The 18,687-nt window shown below is 47.6% G+C and overlaps 1 protein-coding gene across 1 annotated transcript in view; it reads right to left on the bottom strand.

Annotated features, from left to right (window-relative positions):
- Nucleotides 1-18,687, bottom strand: part of plxnd1 (plexin D1) — a 65,910-nt gene that overhangs the window by 17,828 nt on the left and 29,395 nt on the right. The window contains exons 14-23 of the mRNA XM_068729736.1: nucleotides 13,661-13,766; nucleotides 12,156-12,295; nucleotides 11,284-11,463; nucleotides 10,800-10,884; nucleotides 9,425-9,694; nucleotides 6,457-6,606; nucleotides 4,410-4,524; nucleotides 3,686-3,793; nucleotides 2,107-2,216; nucleotides 1,006-1,110 (exon numbers count right to left, since the gene is read on the bottom strand). Coding sequence (XP_068585837.1) covers nucleotides 1,006-1,110; nucleotides 2,107-2,216; nucleotides 3,686-3,793; nucleotides 4,410-4,524; nucleotides 6,457-6,606; nucleotides 9,425-9,694; nucleotides 10,800-10,884; nucleotides 11,284-11,463; nucleotides 12,156-12,295; nucleotides 13,661-13,766 — 1,369 coding nt within the window. The remainder of the gene's footprint in view (nucleotides 1-1,005; nucleotides 1,111-2,106; nucleotides 2,217-3,685; nucleotides 3,794-4,409; nucleotides 4,525-6,456; nucleotides 6,607-9,424; nucleotides 9,695-10,799; nucleotides 10,885-11,283; nucleotides 11,464-12,155; nucleotides 12,296-13,660; nucleotides 13,767-18,687) is intronic.

Genomic DNA, 18,687 nt, shown 5'->3' with positions numbered 1-18,687 from the left:
CCCTCTATCACACCTCCTCCTGCTTCTTCGGGCACCTCCCTCTCCGGTATCGGCGTCTCCCGCTCCGTTCCCCGACTGTGCGTGATTGCCTCTAAATGTGCCGAGTCGACTTAATGAGTGTGGCCTATCTGTGGGTGCGACTAAGCAGCGGCGAGATGAAGTCTTCCCTCTGGACCGCAGCCATATGGTGTGGTTTGCAGCCTGACAGAAGGAGAACAGGGGTGTCCATTAAGATAAATGCCCGCCTGTGAGATTTATTTGCTGTGACCTGGAAAACACTTCCTGGGAAGACGATGTGGATCCAAGGCACTTCATCACCGCTAGACAGCCTCCCCCGGCTGCCGACCCAAAACCGGCGCTGCTATCGCTACTTTCTGTCTTCGGAAGGTGCGCGCACGCATGCGCACGCACACACACACACACACACACACACACACACACACACACACACGTGTGCTTTCGCTTTCGGCATCCATTCGCACAGAGCTTTGTGAACGTGCACGCTCCCTCTCCCACTCTCTCTTTATAGCTTTCACTCCCATCCGCCCCTCCATTAAACACATACACACACACACACACACACACACACACACACACACACACACACACACACAACTAGAAATGGATTTGGATGAAAAGCGTACTGTTCGGTTGTCCAAGAGCCAGAGGGAAGGAAGTGTGTCCACCACCTGCTATCGACTTGGTGGGCAGTGTGTTGCTTGACAAGCTGACATTTTTGTTTGTCACGCTGACTAGAAACCACTGAATGACACAAACACACACAGTACATTGACACACTCCACACACACACACACACACACACACACACGTTATAACAAGCACGCCAAAGCACAATATGCTTTTCTTTACTGCTCATCAACAACGAGTCGACTGTGAAACCTTAATAAGCTTCAGCGTGACCTAGTTGAGAAGCAGGAGAGTGAAGAAAAGGAGCCAAATCAATGCAGTGTGGCAGAAGAGCAGCCTAATGGCTTAACCCTTCACCTTCCAGTCCTGCAGCAGCGGGTGAGTCTCCGGCAGCACTCGAGGGCCCAGGCCGTCGTTCTCGTAGGCGGGCTGGACCAGACTCTTCTCGTAATCGGAGAACATCTGAAACACACATTAAAATACTCTCAGACAATTGTAATGCCAAGTCAGCTCTGGTCGTAAAGACGAGGGAGATGGATGGACAAACAAAGAGAAAAGCCTTGAGACTTGTGTGGTGAATGTGCCGTCTGGAACCAAAGGGCCAGAGCTTCATGAGGAGGCCCAGGATGGGCCCCTGACTGACCGTGAAACGGAACATAACACCGTGACACCAAACGTCATGAGCTTTAATGGCTTTAGCGACAAACTGACCCAAAGCCAAATGTATCCGTCATTTCAGGACGGATACATCTGACTTCTATTCTGCGCCCAAGTCTGTGTCTAACCCTGTTGTGTGTGAGTAATCAAAGAGAACGAGAACACAAAGGGTCATGAGTTTGCTGTGTAAGCGGAAAAATCTACGGAGAGACGATACTGAAGCAACAACACTTGAATTTACGTTTCCCTCTGCACGGCTTTTCAACACTCCCCCCCACTCACTTCCTTCACAACAGAAAACAGTGTGCAGACTCTGCTGCAACACAACAGCAGCGCGGCTGCTGTTGTGTTGCAGAAACAGCGTGGGTGTGCGACGAGTGTGTTTTGAGAAATCAGGGGGAAAGTTTCCCCGTCTCAGTGCCCGCCATTGTTCTGTCCTCCTTGAAAGTCCATGCCTGTGGTCGGAAGACACAGCCTGCTGAGCTGTGTGTGTGTGTGTGTGTGTGTGTGTGTGTGGAAAAACACACACTAACAGATAGACCCACAGTCTACCTTCAGAAAAACGCTTACCTATAGAGAACACATTAACTGTCCTGCAGGGTGCCACACGGAGCTGCACTTCACTACACTATGTTTAAAAGTTTCAAGGTGAATTTTCATCCTGCATATTACAAGCGGTGGGAAATATGGGACATGTAGGCGTGGGGGGGGGGTGTATTTATTTAAACCCCCATTGAGAAAAACGGTATTGTCAGCCTGCCAGTGGAAATCAGATAGCAGGGGGAAAATAGTGTTTCTCACCTTGGGGAAGAAGGTGCGTGTGACGAACTGTTTGTACTCCAGAAAGGGGATGCCCTGATGATTCAGCTCCTTGGTCAGGTCTGTCATGTCCGTCTGCAGCTCTGCAAAGCCTGAAAGGAAAAAAAACAACAAAGACCCAAAAGGTCTTGAATCCTTGGATTGTTTCTGGCTCCTCGAGTTTCATTTGTTGCTCAACAGAATGAGTCAGAAATGTCTTCACAGACTAATGCAATAACGGTGGGACCTGCACAAATCTACACGTACCAAACACAGATCCTCTGATCCTCTAACACCCTGCCCCCCCCTCCTCTGTCGCTGCCGGTCTAGCACGGCATGCAGGCAAATATTTACCACACGACAATCAGAGCGGCCATATCCAGCCCCTCATCCAAACCATGTGTGCAGGCCGAGGTCTACGCGCTGCTGAAACAGTATCAGCATGTCCAGACACTCACTTAGCTCTGTGTGCTAACACTGTAGCCACTTTACTGGAGAGCATGTTCTCAGAGAGGATAATGTTCTCCTCTAATGAGACGCTGGAGATCCCTTTATGGAAAAGCTCTTCCTGTCACCGGATGAGAGACGTATTTGGGTTACAATGCTGCTTTCCTCCGACTGCGTTTGTGTAGAAAGAAGGGAATACTAGACCCGGGGGATTTACGACATATTTTACTTACTCCTCCAGGTGATTCATCCTCCCGTTCGCTAAAGTGTCCTCTACACCACCCGTCAGTTCACACCGTCAACTCCTGAATAGAGGCAGGAGGGCCGAGTGCAAAACCTCCCAAAATACCGAGAACCTCCCTTTCTTGTTACCTGGAACATGTCAATCCTTCACTCCCTCTTCTTCCCCTTCTATCATGTCTTTCGTTTAAGTGGAACTATCCCTCGCTTTCTGCACACTCACCCTGAACTCGGCCACAAATCTATCTGTGTCCTCTGAATAAATAACCTCCCCTCCTCCCCTCCTCCCCTCCTCCCCTCCTCCCCTCCTCTCCCCCACGCCTCCTCCCACGCTTCTGCTTCTCCTCGGACTCGCGGCCCTGACTCCCGCCGCTCCTATCGCTTCCTCCCTCCATTTCTCTTTTTCTATCCACCCCCCCATCTCTACGCAATAAATCTGGTTGCTCAGACGCGGAGTGGCCTTCGCACGGCTTTACTCTAATGCCCCAGAAAAGAAAAGAGAGAGCAGGAGCACTAAAAACACACAGAGGCCTCGTTTCTACAGACACTCGGAGCGTCCGTGTGTGTGTGAGCCATCATTTATCAGACGCTGTGTTTTATGAGTCACGCTTACTCGGCACAAATCTGTCAACTGTTGTATCTCCCTCCCACTTCAGACCAGAAACAATCTCAAACAAACACATTTTGCACACACACACACACACACACACACAAATATATGTGGTCAATATTTCTGTCTTCCCACCAGCTCTTTTTTCATGTCAATCGAAACAAAACATAATTTCGGGTCTAAACAACTCTGAGAGCAGAGCTTGTACAATAGCATTGTGTGTGTGTGTGTGTGTGTGTGTGTGTGTGTGTGTGTGTGTGCGTGTCTGTTCTTGTGTATACACACCTTTACGGATCTCGTCTCTGATCTGAGACTCCATCTCCTCCATTTGAAGTAGAGTTTTCTGCCAGTAGCGTTCCGCCCTCCGGCTCTTTGTGCAGTACACTACGAGAGCTGAGAAAGACAAAATGCACTTTGAATACGACACGTTTCAACCAACAACAGCGCAATCACACACCGCCGGCTTCCAGGAAACCAGGGAACAATCTGCAGGATCAAAAATGTGTCTGAAAGTTCACAAACGGTTTTGCATCATCTTTTGTGAGCCTGTGAAAAACATGTGCACGAATGTATCCGACCGGGAGAACATGTAAATGAAAATGTTCTCCTTTGTGAACGTGTAAATACAATTTGCGCAGATATTATTTCAACGGTCGTGTCATAAGAATCTAACAAGAAATACGGATTCTGGGAACATCTGAGAACACATACAAAAGCAGGAAAAGTGTGAAAATCCACCATAGCACCAATTTTCACCCATGCACCTGCCTCAGTCATATAAAGAATGGAGAGTACGGTACGCACGCACACACACACACACACACACACACACACACACACACACACACAGAGCAGACAGCGAGGGGAACAGTGGGGTCTTTGTGCTTTGAGTGCTGACGAGGGAAACTATGACCCCGGATTCCTTTTATCTGTTCCACATCTGGAGCGTCCATCGCTGCAGCAGGCTCACATCCGTCGACTGCCTGGCGAGCGTGTGTGCACAACTTACCCACAGTGCACAGCAGCAGCAGCACGCAGCACACCACAATGGACACCACGATGGCCAGCTCGCTGCCGCCGAGCTGCACTTTGGCGATGGTGTGACGGAAGTTCCCCACTTGCACCTAGAAAGAGAAAGAGAAACAACACGTGAAGACGGACTGCTCTTCTTCTACGGTTCTCACCGGGACCTCTACATGCTAACGTAGATCTGCTACCGTTGAATACCTCCCTGGATACTTGGTTGTCTTCCTGGTATTCTTCTTAATAAACTCAGCAGTATGTGATTGTAAGCCTTGCACAGCCGCTATATGGCAATACCTCATGATTATCAGCTGAAAAAGCAAATTTAATTCTCAGAAGACAAGAAAGAGAAGAAGTGAGCAGAGAATAGCTGCATTAAGTATGTTCTTTGTGACGCACGTATGCACAGACGCATCGTTTTCTTCATGGACACAGGTGCAGACACAGAAATAAATTACAGCCTGCAGATTTTGAAAAATGGCCTCTCGCTGTATAGGAGTCACCCGGTTCAGAGCAACCCAGATGTGACAAGAATAGGACTTTCACTTCTGCCTTCTGATTAGTCAGCAGTCCTCTGTGGTCCCTCCTCACATCCCTCCCGCTCCTTCCCCAATCCGAACATGCTTCATAAAAAGAGCCTCAGATAAAAAGCCTCCAATCCTCCAACCAAATCCCTCATATGCTGCTCTCCCTTTGAGGGGGGGGAGGGGGGGGAGAGAGAGAACCGCCTCACTGGGCTTCCTCCTGCTTTTCTCGTTCCATCTTCCTCTTTCTGGTCCAGACCAGCGAGAGAAGGCCTTCTTCCAGAGACGGTGTAATGGAGGGGAAAGCGCTATTGTTCGCGTGTTCCTGTTTCTCTCGGGGTACAAAAAAACACTCCTTCCCCACATCCACTCCTGCAGCTCAGCTCCTTTTCAGAGCCAAGAGAAACACGGGCGTGTAAAAATAGACGTGCCACCGAAAGAAAGTGAAGAAACATAAATGGCCATAAGCTATGCAACGGGTCCAACGCGTCCGCATTTACTCGAATGTGCCGACGCCACGGAAAACGTCTGTTGTTTATTCCCCCGTCGAACCCGCACACCAATCATCCTCGCTGCTCGTGTGCCGGCGGCCCACCCGTTCGTGTTATGACATCTCATTTGACCCTTGGCCTCCCTTTATGTCTTCGCTAATTGCCTGTGTTTACTCTCAGACGTCCTGAGAGGCAGACCGCGGTCGGGCGAGGATGCCGGCGAGCCACAGGTAGACGAGGACAGCGCCAGAGAAAGAGCTGTCCGTCTATTTCTGTGTCAAAGTGGGGGAAACCGTACAACTCCAGAAAGACACAGAGCAACATATGTTTCTGAGCTATTTAGGCAAACCACTCACAGTCTGGCTCTTATTTAAATATAGATGAACCCCCCCCCCCTTTAATAAAGCCCTCTCAGCATGGACAACAACAGATGGGGAACGTGGGAAGAGGAAAGAGAGAGCGTCTTGGTTTTATCAGGACAGCGCGGCGCTCCACCACGTCTTCATTAAGACCTGTAATTGCGACGGAGGGAGACGAGACGACAACACAAGCGAGGAGCGAGATCATCGCTGAGTCAGAAGACGGTGAGCAGACAGCGTGAGATAGGTGAGCGAGTCGCCGATGACAGACGGGATGATAAGGGATTACGGAGATAAAGGGGAAGTGGTAAACATTTAACTGTTCTACTGTGGCAGACTGACGGCTCACCACCCACACTAACTGCTGATTCATGGTGGCATGCTGAGAGACTATAAACCATTCATAATGCCTCCACACACACACACACACACACACACACACACACACACACGTCTCTGACAGTGCGTGGACCTGATCGGATCAAATCCGTCTCGATGAGCATCACAGATGGTCTGGATTCCGACTAGATGTTTGGCTTGCGAGTCCGGTGTGACAGATGGGCGATCTCCTCAAATAATCAGCGTCTATCCAGCTCATTTCTGAACACGAGGTCGTATTTGTGTTCTGTCGTGGGTATCGTACATGTTTGCACACTTACAGTGACGGGCAGCTCTCTCTCGCTGGAGCTCAGCAGCCCGTTGATGGTGCAGTGGAACAGCTGGTCGTTGTGGAAGCTGATGTTGCAGGGGTAGGAGCCAATCATCACGGAGTATTCCTCCGGCACCAGCTCCAGAACGCTGGGCCCTTTCTGCGCCAGAAACGAAACAAAAGCAGCCAGTTGTGAGAGACTAGAGGGGGAATGCTTTGAAGAGGCACAGATAACATTCATTCACAGCAGCTTTAACCAGCAACATACATGCAGACACACACACACACACACACACACACACACACACACACACACACACACACACACACACACAGGCCTGTCATTGCAGCTGTCACACAGAACAATCCTCCGGTTTGGGCCGGAGTTCAGCTTAAAGCAGCAAACATTCCCGCTGACTCTCTCACATGGCCGGGGAAGTTCCTACAAACAAACCCGCTGACAGTCATCCCTGCCTCTGCCCAGAATAACATTCTCAGGGTCTTTACAGGAGCCTGTTGGAATAAACTGCTCGGCCCTTATTCTCGGCCCGTTTCGGTCCGGGCCCAGCGTTCTGACTCACGGGTTTAACTAAAAACGGGGACGCCTCTGATTTCACACTTGAAGTTCTGTTTCCTAGTCATGACAAGTCAAGACTACTGATGTATAACAGAAAGCCTGTGTGGCATGAAAGACATACACCGGGCAGGGAGGGGTTTGTGAAAGATGCCGTTAAGTTGCATCATGGGAAATGTAGGATCCGGGGGTTTCTGGAGCTTTTGTTAAGCGCAATACAAAATCAATGGAATAGCCCGTTGAGGTCAATAGCACCAAGGCTCTATGGATTTCTACTTAACTTACAGTTGCTGAACACAATGTTCTTTGATTAAACAGTCTGTTGACTAAATGTTTATTTCTCGTATCGGTCTTGGAAGAAAAGTTCGGGTTGCAACTTCTTATTTTTAGAGGGTTAATTATCTTGGTACTCCCCAAAGTGATCAAGCAAAACTAATTTTAGCTGCAAGTTATTCCAAAAAGGAGGGACAGATGAGTGGACAGATGAGTGGACAGATGAGTGGACAGATGAGTGGACAGATTGTAAACAAGCCACCAGTAAACATGGAACCTTATTTGGAGGTAAAACCAAACCAGGAAGTCAGTCTGTAAACCGTAACATGCTTTAAACATTCACCTGTCTCTTCTAAAGGACTTGAGCTCTGCTCTGCAGTCAACTGGTTATGCACCGTGTTACTATTTATATATAGGAATGAACTGCAATTTCCCTTTAATATTGGAATGACAAGTGAGGAAGCGTGTGTGTTTATCCCCAGTGTGCTTCCTTGCTTTGATTACACCCTTAGGGTCCTGTCCTGTCCCTACTGCAGGATGCCCCCCCCCTGGGTCTCTGTCAACAAATGCTTCCTAACATAGACAAAACACACACACACACACACACACACACACACACACACACACACACACACACACACACACACACACACATGCATACACACTCGTAATACACACACACACACACACACACACACACACACACACAGTGCATTAAACTATCGTACAAAATATGTTGGAGCATATTGTACAACACACTGCATGCAATACATACGTACAATGCAAGATGTTCACACTTAGCTCACTGGACCATAACAATGGATTCTAAAGGCCAAAGCAGAGTGAAAGCAAACAGCTCCCACCCACATTCCTGCTCAGGTCCTTAATACAGGATCTGGCCGACTAACAAGCGCCCTATTAAACAAACACGCGTTCTCTTCTCTGCCCCCTGAAGGTCCACCACAAGTGGAATTCACCTTCCTTAAAAAAAACAGACCAACAGGAAACAACAGCCGAGTCGCCCATTAAGACCGGCTGAGGCAGCGGCTCCTGCAGGGCCCTGGTCCCGACGCTCACACACACACACACACACACACACACACACACACACACACATGAGGAGGAAGCTGCGTTGCGTTCAGACTCTCCCGTCTGCGCTGTTAGCATGTGAACGTCGTACGGAGCCACAGCCGGCGGCGGCTCTTATTCAGGAGATGAATCCATGCAGACAGGTGCTTGGATCAGCCACCCCCCCCCCCCCCCCCCCCCCCCCGCCCCCCCCCCCCCCCCCCCCCCCCCCCCCCCCCCAGGCCCCCTCAACTGAAATCAACACGTCTCAGCGGAGCGGCCCTTTGATGTGCTTTATGTGCCTCTGGTTTATGTGAATATGAATAAAGGAACGCTCTGTCTTGTATGCTGCTCACAGCCGGTTCACAGCAAACCTTGGGAGGATTCATCAGTTGTTCTATGTTGAATATGAATGTGTGTGTGTGTGTGTGTGTGTGTGTGTGTGTGTGTGTGTGAGGGTGTCAACAACCAGTGCTTTCTGCTGGTGTCTTCAGGTAAGATATCAACACTAATCAGTGTTTTTTGTCAGATTACTAGCCGTGTTAGCAGCGTGGCTCTATGGATGACATCGTCAGTTGGTTGGAAATATTGTTGAAATATTACTGGATATTTGTTCAAACATTGTGCTCATGGTCCCCAGAAGTCAACATTTTAGTTTTCTAATCAAATCCCTCAACTGCTGGAAGGATTGCAAGTTAGCAAACTAGATTATCCAAACTAGGACGATAAACAATCAAATATTGTTACTTCAAATTGTTCATGTTTATTATACTTGCTGTTGTTGCACCGTCCTCTTTGCTGCTGTAAAACTGTAACTGTCCCTAATAAATGATTCTCTTATCTTTCCTAAATAGTTCAGTGAATTAAAAGGGTTAAGATTTGACGTGCAGATTGAATTTTTATTTCATTTATGATACAACCCGCCTGAGTATGTAATCAATAGAACAACATCCCATCCAATCAGAGGTGGACGCCACCGACTCCATAACATACGTTTCCTAACAGAAGGTGAACGTAACGTGAAGCACTGATCTGAACTTCCTGTGTCGGCGGCGTCACTCACGTTGATGACGAGGGTCAGCGGCTCTCCCGGGTGGTGCTTAATCAGCTTCTCCTTGCTGGCAGTGAAGAACTGAGGGTCCTCCACGTACTCCAACGAGAAGTGACCTTTATGGGGCTCCGCCTCCTCTTCCTCCGCCTCGCCATCAAAGGCGAAGGGTCTGTCTCCGGTGTAGAGGAGTCCGTTTAAGATGAACTGCACTGAGGTCTGCTGGGACTGGCTGGACGCCGGGGACGGGCAGGCGATGGTGAAGGAGGAGACCACTGTGCAGCGCTGGAGAAGAACCACAGAAGACACATTTTAATGATTTGACTTCTTTTCATTATCTGAAGTCCATCAGATGTCTCCTCCATTTTCAACCAATCGCATGAGCTCCGGGGGGGGACGGGGTGGAGAGGAAGACTAGGAAACACCGTTAGCTTTGGTGGTCCAAACATTTGACTTGTGGTAAACAATGTGTTTGTCAGCCAGGTCACATGAGCGCTGCTACCCTCAACTTTGACTGAAACCTAAACCGGAATGTTACACACAAACTGTTGGAGCCCCTTTCATCTGGGAGAAGGCTGCGGTCCATCAGGACCAGGACCTCACGCCATGGGAACAGTTTCTTCTCGTCTTCAGTTGGACTCATTAACAAAGCCCGGGACCGAGACAGTTTCTTCTTCAACACCCTTGCACTCCTTTCCTTATTAATATCCACGTGACACTTTAATAACATACTTGTTTTAATCTGTTTGATCCCTCCTGTTTGATTGTTGTGAGGATCCCTACGGACTTAGTCTCAACTCTGGTCTGAGGAGCAGAAGTTAGACGTTTTAAACCATTTTGACTATGTGAGCGCGTTTCTTCTACCTGTGTATGACGTAACGCGATGCTCTCGTGGAGGAGCGCTCATTTGATTGGTTGTAAATGGAGGAGACTTCTAGTTTGTGGATAAATGTGAGAGGGGGTAATCTAAGGATCACTCCTGTTCCTCATCGAGCAATGATTTCTGCTCCGCCCAAAATATTCTTAACACAAAAATGCTAAAAATGTTCAGAAACAAATCTAATATTTAACTTTTCCCCAAACATGTCAAGCCTTCAGGTGGTTAATGACCTGATAAACCCGCTCTATAATTCACCTTAATTCGCTCTTAAAGAAATAGTTTGACATTTTGGGTGAATCTGCGTAACTTTCCTTTCTTGAGAGTTAGTAAGATTTCTATTAATTTGTGTCCCAAAATGTGAAACTAGTCTTGTGAGTTTAGATTTGTTAGAAGTGTGATGACTTCATGACACATTAAAAACACAGTGTTACCTTTTTGTTCTTCTTAATTATGAGTTCCCACAGAGTTTCATCAAACAAAAAAAAGGAAATAATTCAGCCGATTACTCACTTTTTCTCCAATTTCCAGCACCTCCATTGTGACGCTCTGCACCAGATCAAACCCCTGGCCTGTCACTGTGATGGTCCTGCCACCACTGCAACACACACAACACACACACACACACACACACACACACACACACACACGGACAGAGAGTCACATCTCAGCCATGAAACCAAAAAAAATATGTGACAAATTCATACTGGTATGCAAATACTTTTGGGACACTGCATCAAAACAAGAGCGAAACAGATAATAATGCAAAACAGTTCGACTGCAGTGCAAATCCGCACACACGTCATCAAAGACACGCCGCTATGCTGTCAAAGGCACGCTGTGCTATTTAGAACACAAAAGGGAGAAAATGCTGCACATCAGGATGACATTACAGTAATGACTTATGTCAGTGACTCTGGGAGAGGAAGCACAAAGTCCTCCAGATGTTTAGGTCTGGGCTTTAATACTCTCGCGATGCGTCGAGCGGTCTACCCACCTGAGGTAGCTCTTCTTGGGGTGGATGAAGCTGATGGTGGGGTTCTTCTCGTAGGTGTAGGCGGCGCTAAGCTCTGCACTTTGACAGGGAAGGTTTTCAAACTCCACACACACTGCCACTGAGTCAGTGAGTGGCTGCAAGGCTGGAGGCATGGTGCACTCAATGCTTTCATCTGTTATCCTAAAATAAGAATAAGGATGAATTACACATTATGACTGCACAACATCAAAACAAAGCTTGGTTTTGGTTTTGAGTTGGACTTGAGCCTTGATTTGTTCTTAACACAGGTGGGATGTTCTTACTCCGCTCCAAACAGAAGACAGCTTCATGCAGGTCTTGCCTGGATCATCAGTTCTATGCATCTACAGCACCACTGACTGACACAACCCCGTGTCAGTGTTGAGAGGCTCTGACAGACTTGACCTGGACCTGCCTCACAGACCGAACTACAAGCATCGCCTCGTGGTTGAACGCCTCCGCTAACCTAAGTCACGTTGGCATTTACGTCCACCGTCTGTCCAAAATGTCATCGCCTCATTGCTTCATCCTTTTAGACATTTGTGTGAAATTATCATAGTTAGCATACGAGTTTTGTGAGTTTTGTGGGGTCAAAATTCTAATCAGTCCAAGTGAACGTTTGAGCCAAATTTGAAGACAATCCGCTGAAGATATTGAGTTGAAGAGATTGGGACAGATGTGAGGTCACAGTGGCCTTTGACCACCAACAATCCCACCTCTTCATCCTTCAGTTCAGGTGGACGTTTGAGCCAAATTTGAAGAGATTCCCTCCTGGCGTTCCTGATATATCGGATAAGCCTAAAACACAAAACAGTGCGGCGGACTACGAGCGATCTAGACCGAGCAGTACTCACTCTGTGATGGCACACTCCAGCGTGTTGTTGACTTTGACTCTGACCTGAGAGCCAATGTCCAGGTGTTCCCCGCTGATGATGACTATGGTTCCTCCGGCGCGAGAGCCCTTCCTCGGCTCCAGCGACAGCAGCTTTGGGACCTGAGCAAAGACGACAACGCGTCAGATCCATCACTCGACATCTGACGGCCTCTGTCGCCGGATGAGACGGGCTCACTCAGCCCGTGTTTTGTGCTCGATGATGCTTTTCTTGACGCCCTTTTGAGACTCAGATATCTTGTGTTTAGAGATTTGGCTGAGACAGCTGCTGACTACGACAGTAAATTAGTGAAGAAGACTGTGAAGACGGCCCACGCTGCAATATGTTAACGTGCTGCTGGAGCCAACAGGCCTTTGGGCTCAAGCTTGCAGGACAGCTATACCAAGAGGCAATAATGTTCATGCATACACATGAGAAACTGCATGCACACACAGTCACATATGCACATGCAAAGACACACACACACACACACACACACACACCACAAATGTTCCTGGGGGTGAAGATGAATATCCCTGTCCAGCTCTGCAGCTACCAGCATCAGCATTCCCCCCCCCGCCTCTTTCCGAACTGTCTATCCCCGCCGTGAACCTCGCCTCCAGGGAAACCTCTTATCCTCACTGACAGGACTCACTTCCTCACGGCTGGAGGAGACCTATTGTGTGTTTGTGTGTCAGAGCTGGTACGAGGAGGCAGATGTTTCCGTCTAAAGGCTCGAGGAAGGAGATGCAGCAGAGGCGCATATCCTGTCTCCAGAACTGTTTTCCCTTTCCCTCCCACATCTTCCCCTTTAACACCCGTCGGTTATTAACCCGTCTCACGCCGAGCGTCCCTCAGAAACAGATAACCAGAACCCGGGGAGGAGTTCCCACAACAGCACGGCGTAATTCTTTGTTGTTCTGGATTTGTCTTCATCCTCGTGTATCAACAGGGGGCTTCAGGATCGGGATAGTTTCTCTGTGGGATCACTTGCAGGCAGAGCTGCTCTCAGAAGCTGCTGAAATGAGAGACCGTTCCAGCACTGAATTATTAAAAAACTCTTTGTCTATAAACAAAGAGAAACAAAGGCTTTACATGGGTATTTCCACTGACTGAGTACTCCAAACCCAATGGGAAACTGTGTGGGTCGAGGTCAGTCAGCACAATGCTGGCGGGCTCGCCTCGACCCAATGATGAATTCACAGCGAAGGGACATTCCAACAATCGCCATATTTGTTTTTGCTGGCAGCGAGTGCAGCATGACAATGCCGCTCTGATGGACGTTTGAAGATTCCCACACACTCCTCAGAATTCCTCAGAATCATAAAAACGCATCTGTTAACGCTCAACAGACACACTGGAGAAGGCTCTCCCAGTGGGGAGCGAGGAACAAGAGAGCGCAGAAGAAGAAGAATGCGGAGGGAGAGGCTGACCGAACAGAGAGCAAAAGATCAGCGGGAGAGTAAATAAGTGGAGGATGTACTCACTAAGTAGGAGAAGCTGTCCCTCGACGTCCCCGTCCCGCTCTGATCCACATCCACACGGACCACATCTGTCCTCTCGTGTGCAGACCGTCCAGTGACACACACCAGCCTGGAGGATTTAAAGAAGAGTGTGACCTCAACATGATAATCACAGATCAGTTAATAAACAGAAAACGGACGATAATGGATATGAACACTCAGAAGAACATCTTATAATTTTGATCTAATAAAGTCATTTAAGAAAGCGAGAGGAACCGATGTGAAGATGAAGAGAGAGATCTTGATCTTGACAGCTAAACAAAGGCACATAATTAATCTTGGAGAATTGTGGTTATGAACTAATTCATCAGACCATATTTACATATGGAATCCAATAAAGCCTTGAGATATCGTATATTAGAAGATGTAAGGTTCAGAGCTCCTCGGACCACATGTGTGTAACCACGGTGGAGATGAAGGGGCTGCTGAGGCTCGTTCTCTCGCCTCCTGGCTGTGATTAAACCTTTGTTTCATCAGCGCTCGCTCTACAGGGACGTCTCATATTAACGACACGGCGGTGTACCGAGGCACAGGGATCTACTGTTCTGGGGCCTCAATGGGATACCGGGGGAGGGGGGGGGGGGGGGAACACATGACCTTTATCACCTCACATGATCCTCTTCCAGCTTGACACCCTGTCGGTTTATTTAGTCAGGTGCCTCGTGCTACAGTGGTCGTAGTTTCTCAGCGAGTGATCGGGTGATTGACGGAGGAGCTGTGTTTTTTACGTGGGAGGACCCGGCAGGATGAGATGAGGCTCGGCCGGACAGATCGGGGCTCGGCCGGGGTCGGGCTGTCGGGTCTGAGACCGGGGCCGGCTCGGGAAGCTGCCTCCGAGCGTGTTTTTAAATGTCAGGCTGTGTTTCAAACCCAAACCACTGTGGCATTTAATGAGCCCAATTAAAACATGGATTTTCTCCATAAGCCTGAATAGCTGTTAAAAAAAAAATAATATTCTAAAATAAGCTGCAGTGGCGGCCATCTGTTGATAGCGATGTCTACATTTGTGCTCATTAATTAAAGGAGCATCAGGTAAAGAACGTCATTACAGTAGAATTACACGCCGTCAGTTACGAGTGGAGGAGGTGAGAAGCACCTGTTTGAAGAGAACGCTCTGATTTGAGGAGGGGAGAAGAAGAGAAAGATGAAATGAGGCGTGAATGTTCACAGATTCAAGCCCGAGGGACAGAAGAGAGCCTGAATCAGCCGGAACCTGTCGGACCGCTCCGGGCCGAACTGGATCCAGGCTGAGCGTCAAACCGTTAACATGACATCATATGATATCTGCCGAACGATGATGTTGAGGATCATCCTCTGGGGAAAAAGACAAACGTATCACCAGTGGAGCACAGAAGGCGCGATGAATTCGGCCCGCAGCATTTAAACAGCACACGTACTCTGGGTTTGTCAGGGTTGTTAAAGTTAAATTTACATTTTTAATACCACAGAACGCTGTTTTACAATCGGACGAAGTATTAAAGTATGACGGAAACCCAGCAGGGACAATACGGCCTCAGAGTCGGTACTTCCCTGAGGATGAGGAAGTTATTTTCATTAACAATTCTCCCGAAAATGACTTTCCCGATTTATATTTTGATCCATTAAAAAAATAAAGAAAAATGTCCATCACATGTTTCCAGAGTCCATCCTCAGATGTCTCGCTTTGTCCGACCAACAGACCAAAAACATATTTTAATTACAATGATGTAAAACTGAGAAACGCAGAAAATCGTCATGTTGGAGAAGCAAGAACCAGAACATAGTTTGCTTATTAAAGTATTATACATTTTTTAATTGTTGCAGCTCAATCTGCAGTATATAAAGACACTTTCTAATGACATGAATAATTAAATTAAAGTGACCTAGAAACTAGAATGTGTCAGAAAATTGATGAACCAATTAAAAACAATGAATTGATTTAAGTTAATTCAAGTTTCTGCTGAAGTAATGAGACGATTAACTTCTTACAGCTGTCAGTAGTGACGGTACTCGCTGTGGTCCGATGGGGCAAAAAGGAACGTGTGCAAAATCCACCGTTGCAACGATTCCTCTTTTTAGTTTCTATGTGAGTGACGAGACAAAAAGACTTCTATCACATTCAGAGGCCTGAAACTGAATTCCTTGCTCTTTAGGGCATTTGCAGATGTCCTGTTGTGCGTGTGTGTGTGTGTGTGTGTGTGTGTGATGTTGATGCAGTGTGATCCCAGTCAAAGGACACACTCCCCGAGCAGACAGAGCCCGGATGACCCCTGCTCCACATTCCAGCGCCGCCCCACTGCGGTGATATTCTGGGTTTCAGAGGCCGATACGTTGAAGACGTCTCCGATCATTTCCCTCGAGTGGATGACGAGGATCACCGACAATCGGGGCCGTGAGTGTTTTTTCGGGCGCGAGCGTCGTCTGAGGTTGCGGCTACAGCAGAAAAGGGCCGAGGGCCACTCGAGGCTCATGTGAAAACGATAGCGGGGGTCAGCGTGGAGGGCGCGAGTCAAACATCTAGAGAAGTACTCCGGTAAATGAGGTGTGCCTCGACTGACTGCGCCATCAATTAAAACGTTGACACCGCAGCGAGTGGAGCGCCGGCGCTCCTGCGCTGCACATTTTCCTCGTGGCACACAGCTGTGAACTTTCACCTCCCAGCACACGAGCGGCACCTGTCTCAACAGCCCCGGTAAATGAGGTCACATGTGTGTGTGTGTGTGTGTGTGTGTGTGTGTGTGTGTGTGTGTGTGTGTGAGCGTACGGCAGTTCTGCAAGAGCATTTTATCATTTTATACAGTCATGTGCTATGAATAGGTTGACGTTTGTATTTTAAAATAAGGTTTGTAATAAGATAAGATTACATATAAAGCCTTTGAGTTTAGGGGATGAGATAGGATCATGTAATTAGATAAAAGGGAGGTCCCTACAAGGGTAGAACAGTAGAGATGTGTGTGTGTGTGTGTGTGTGTGTGTGTGTGTGTGTGAAATGTGCTGACACTGTCAGATGCACTGACGTGTTGTGATTTGTCACCGCCACTTCCAGCAACGAGGAAACGCTCCGCTGTCACAACAAGCAGCCGCAGGAGCAGGAGGATGATGACGACACGAGACGAGATGAGAGCCCCCCCCCTCCCCCTCCCCCTCCCCCCGGAGTGAAACGCGACTCGCCTGTTTTTCACAGAATGTGCGGTTTCGGGGGGGGGAACGTGTCAGGCAGCTGGAGTGACAGGTAAGACCCGCGGGTCACCCTCGAACCGGTCTTAATACAATGATTGGCTCCAGCGGAGCGAGACCAGATAAACAGATCCATTCAAGGAGCATTACAGACACCGAACGGAGGTTTGGATGTAACCGTAAAGGTACCGGGTTCCACTGGGTTCTGGTGTCAAAGCGGGGTCCTGCTGTCTCCATGGTGACAGCGAGACGGTCCCCGATGCAATAATGATATTTGTGAAAATTAGCCCTCGTGAACACACGAGTACTAAACCACGCAGTGAAGGTTCTGTTTTCGAGGCTGCTGGATGTGTGGGAGGGTAATGGTCTGTGATGGTGATCTGTGGGAGGAAGTTTAATAACTCACTTAAATGTGCTTCATCTGGGCTTTTCTTTAAATAAGAGAAACTGAAGAGGATCGTTGGCTCTGAACGGGCTTCACTTGTGACGGATCACAAAGCACTCTGTGGCTGATCAAGAACAAGAAGTCTACGATTCACTTGTTTGTTGCCAGAGAAATCGGAGACAGGATTTCTTTTTTCATTCGTCTTTCTTGTAAATCCATTACCCACAATGCAACTCAACCGCCGACAGTTCGGTTGGAGATCCGGGTGTGTTGTGGAGACAGAACGTGTCATACTCTGAAAGCCATGCTATCTCCTGCCCAACTGCAAACCAGCCAACTCATAAAAGAATAGAGAACAAACAGCCCAGATCCAAACCGTGCCAGGAGCCCGTGTACAACCTGAGAAAACACGTCATATCTGCATAAAATAACCACAGATAACATGTTAGATAAATAAAGACAACACGTAGTTGTGGGTTCTTTCACCCTGTCCCACCACACAGCAGCTTGCCAGCAGAAGAAAGTGAAAAGGATCCACCTCAACACAATCGACCTCGAGCTGTTCCCCCAAAGCAGAGCTGAGGAGCGACCAGAGGTCTGGTAAGCTCACTACTTCCTTACCACCCCCCCCCCCCCCACCCCCCACCCCCAGAGTGCTTTTCATTTTCAAACTCGTAATCTTCCTCTGGAGCCATGAAAGGGTTTCATATATGCAGCAGCATTGCCCCAGACCGGTAAACAAGACTTTGATGTTTAAAACGGGTGGTGTTTCCCTTTAGACGTGGTTAACAGCGGTCTGACAGGTACTCAAGCTTTTACAGCGGTTCCCAAACTGTTTTAACACACGACACCCCTTCATTCAGTGCATGCTATATATATATATATATATATATATATATATATAACTCTCACTGTAATAATATATAACAGCTCTCACTGTAATAATATATAACAACTCTCACTGTAATAATATATAACAGCTCTCACTGTAATAACAGTATAACAGCTCTCACTGTAATAATATATAACAGCTCTCACTGTAATAATATATAACAACTCTCACTGTAATAATATATAACAACTCTCACTGTAATAATATATAACAACTCTCACTGTAATAACAGTATAACAGCTCTCACTGTAATAATATATAACAGCTCTCACTGTAATAATATATAACAACTCTCACTGTAATAATATATAACAGCTCTCACTGTAATAATATATAACAACTCTCACTGTAATAACAGTATAACAGCTCTCACTGTAATAATATATAACAGCTCTCACTGTAATAATATATAACAACTCTCACTGTAATAATATATAACAACTCTCACTGTAATAATATATAACAGCTCTCACTGTAATAATATATAACAGCTCTCACTGTAATAATATATAACAGCTCTCACTGTAATAATATATAACAACTCTCACTGTAATAATA

This window comes from Cebidichthys violaceus, unplaced genomic scaffold, assembly GCF_023349555.1.
Source record: "Cebidichthys violaceus isolate CVI_PGR_0920_01 unplaced genomic scaffold, fCebVio1.0.p SCAF_47, whole genome shotgun sequence".
Lineage (NCBI taxonomy): Eukaryota > Metazoa > Chordata > Actinopteri > Perciformes > Stichaeidae > Cebidichthys > Cebidichthys violaceus.
This window is presented reverse-complemented; position numbering and strand designations above follow the sequence as displayed.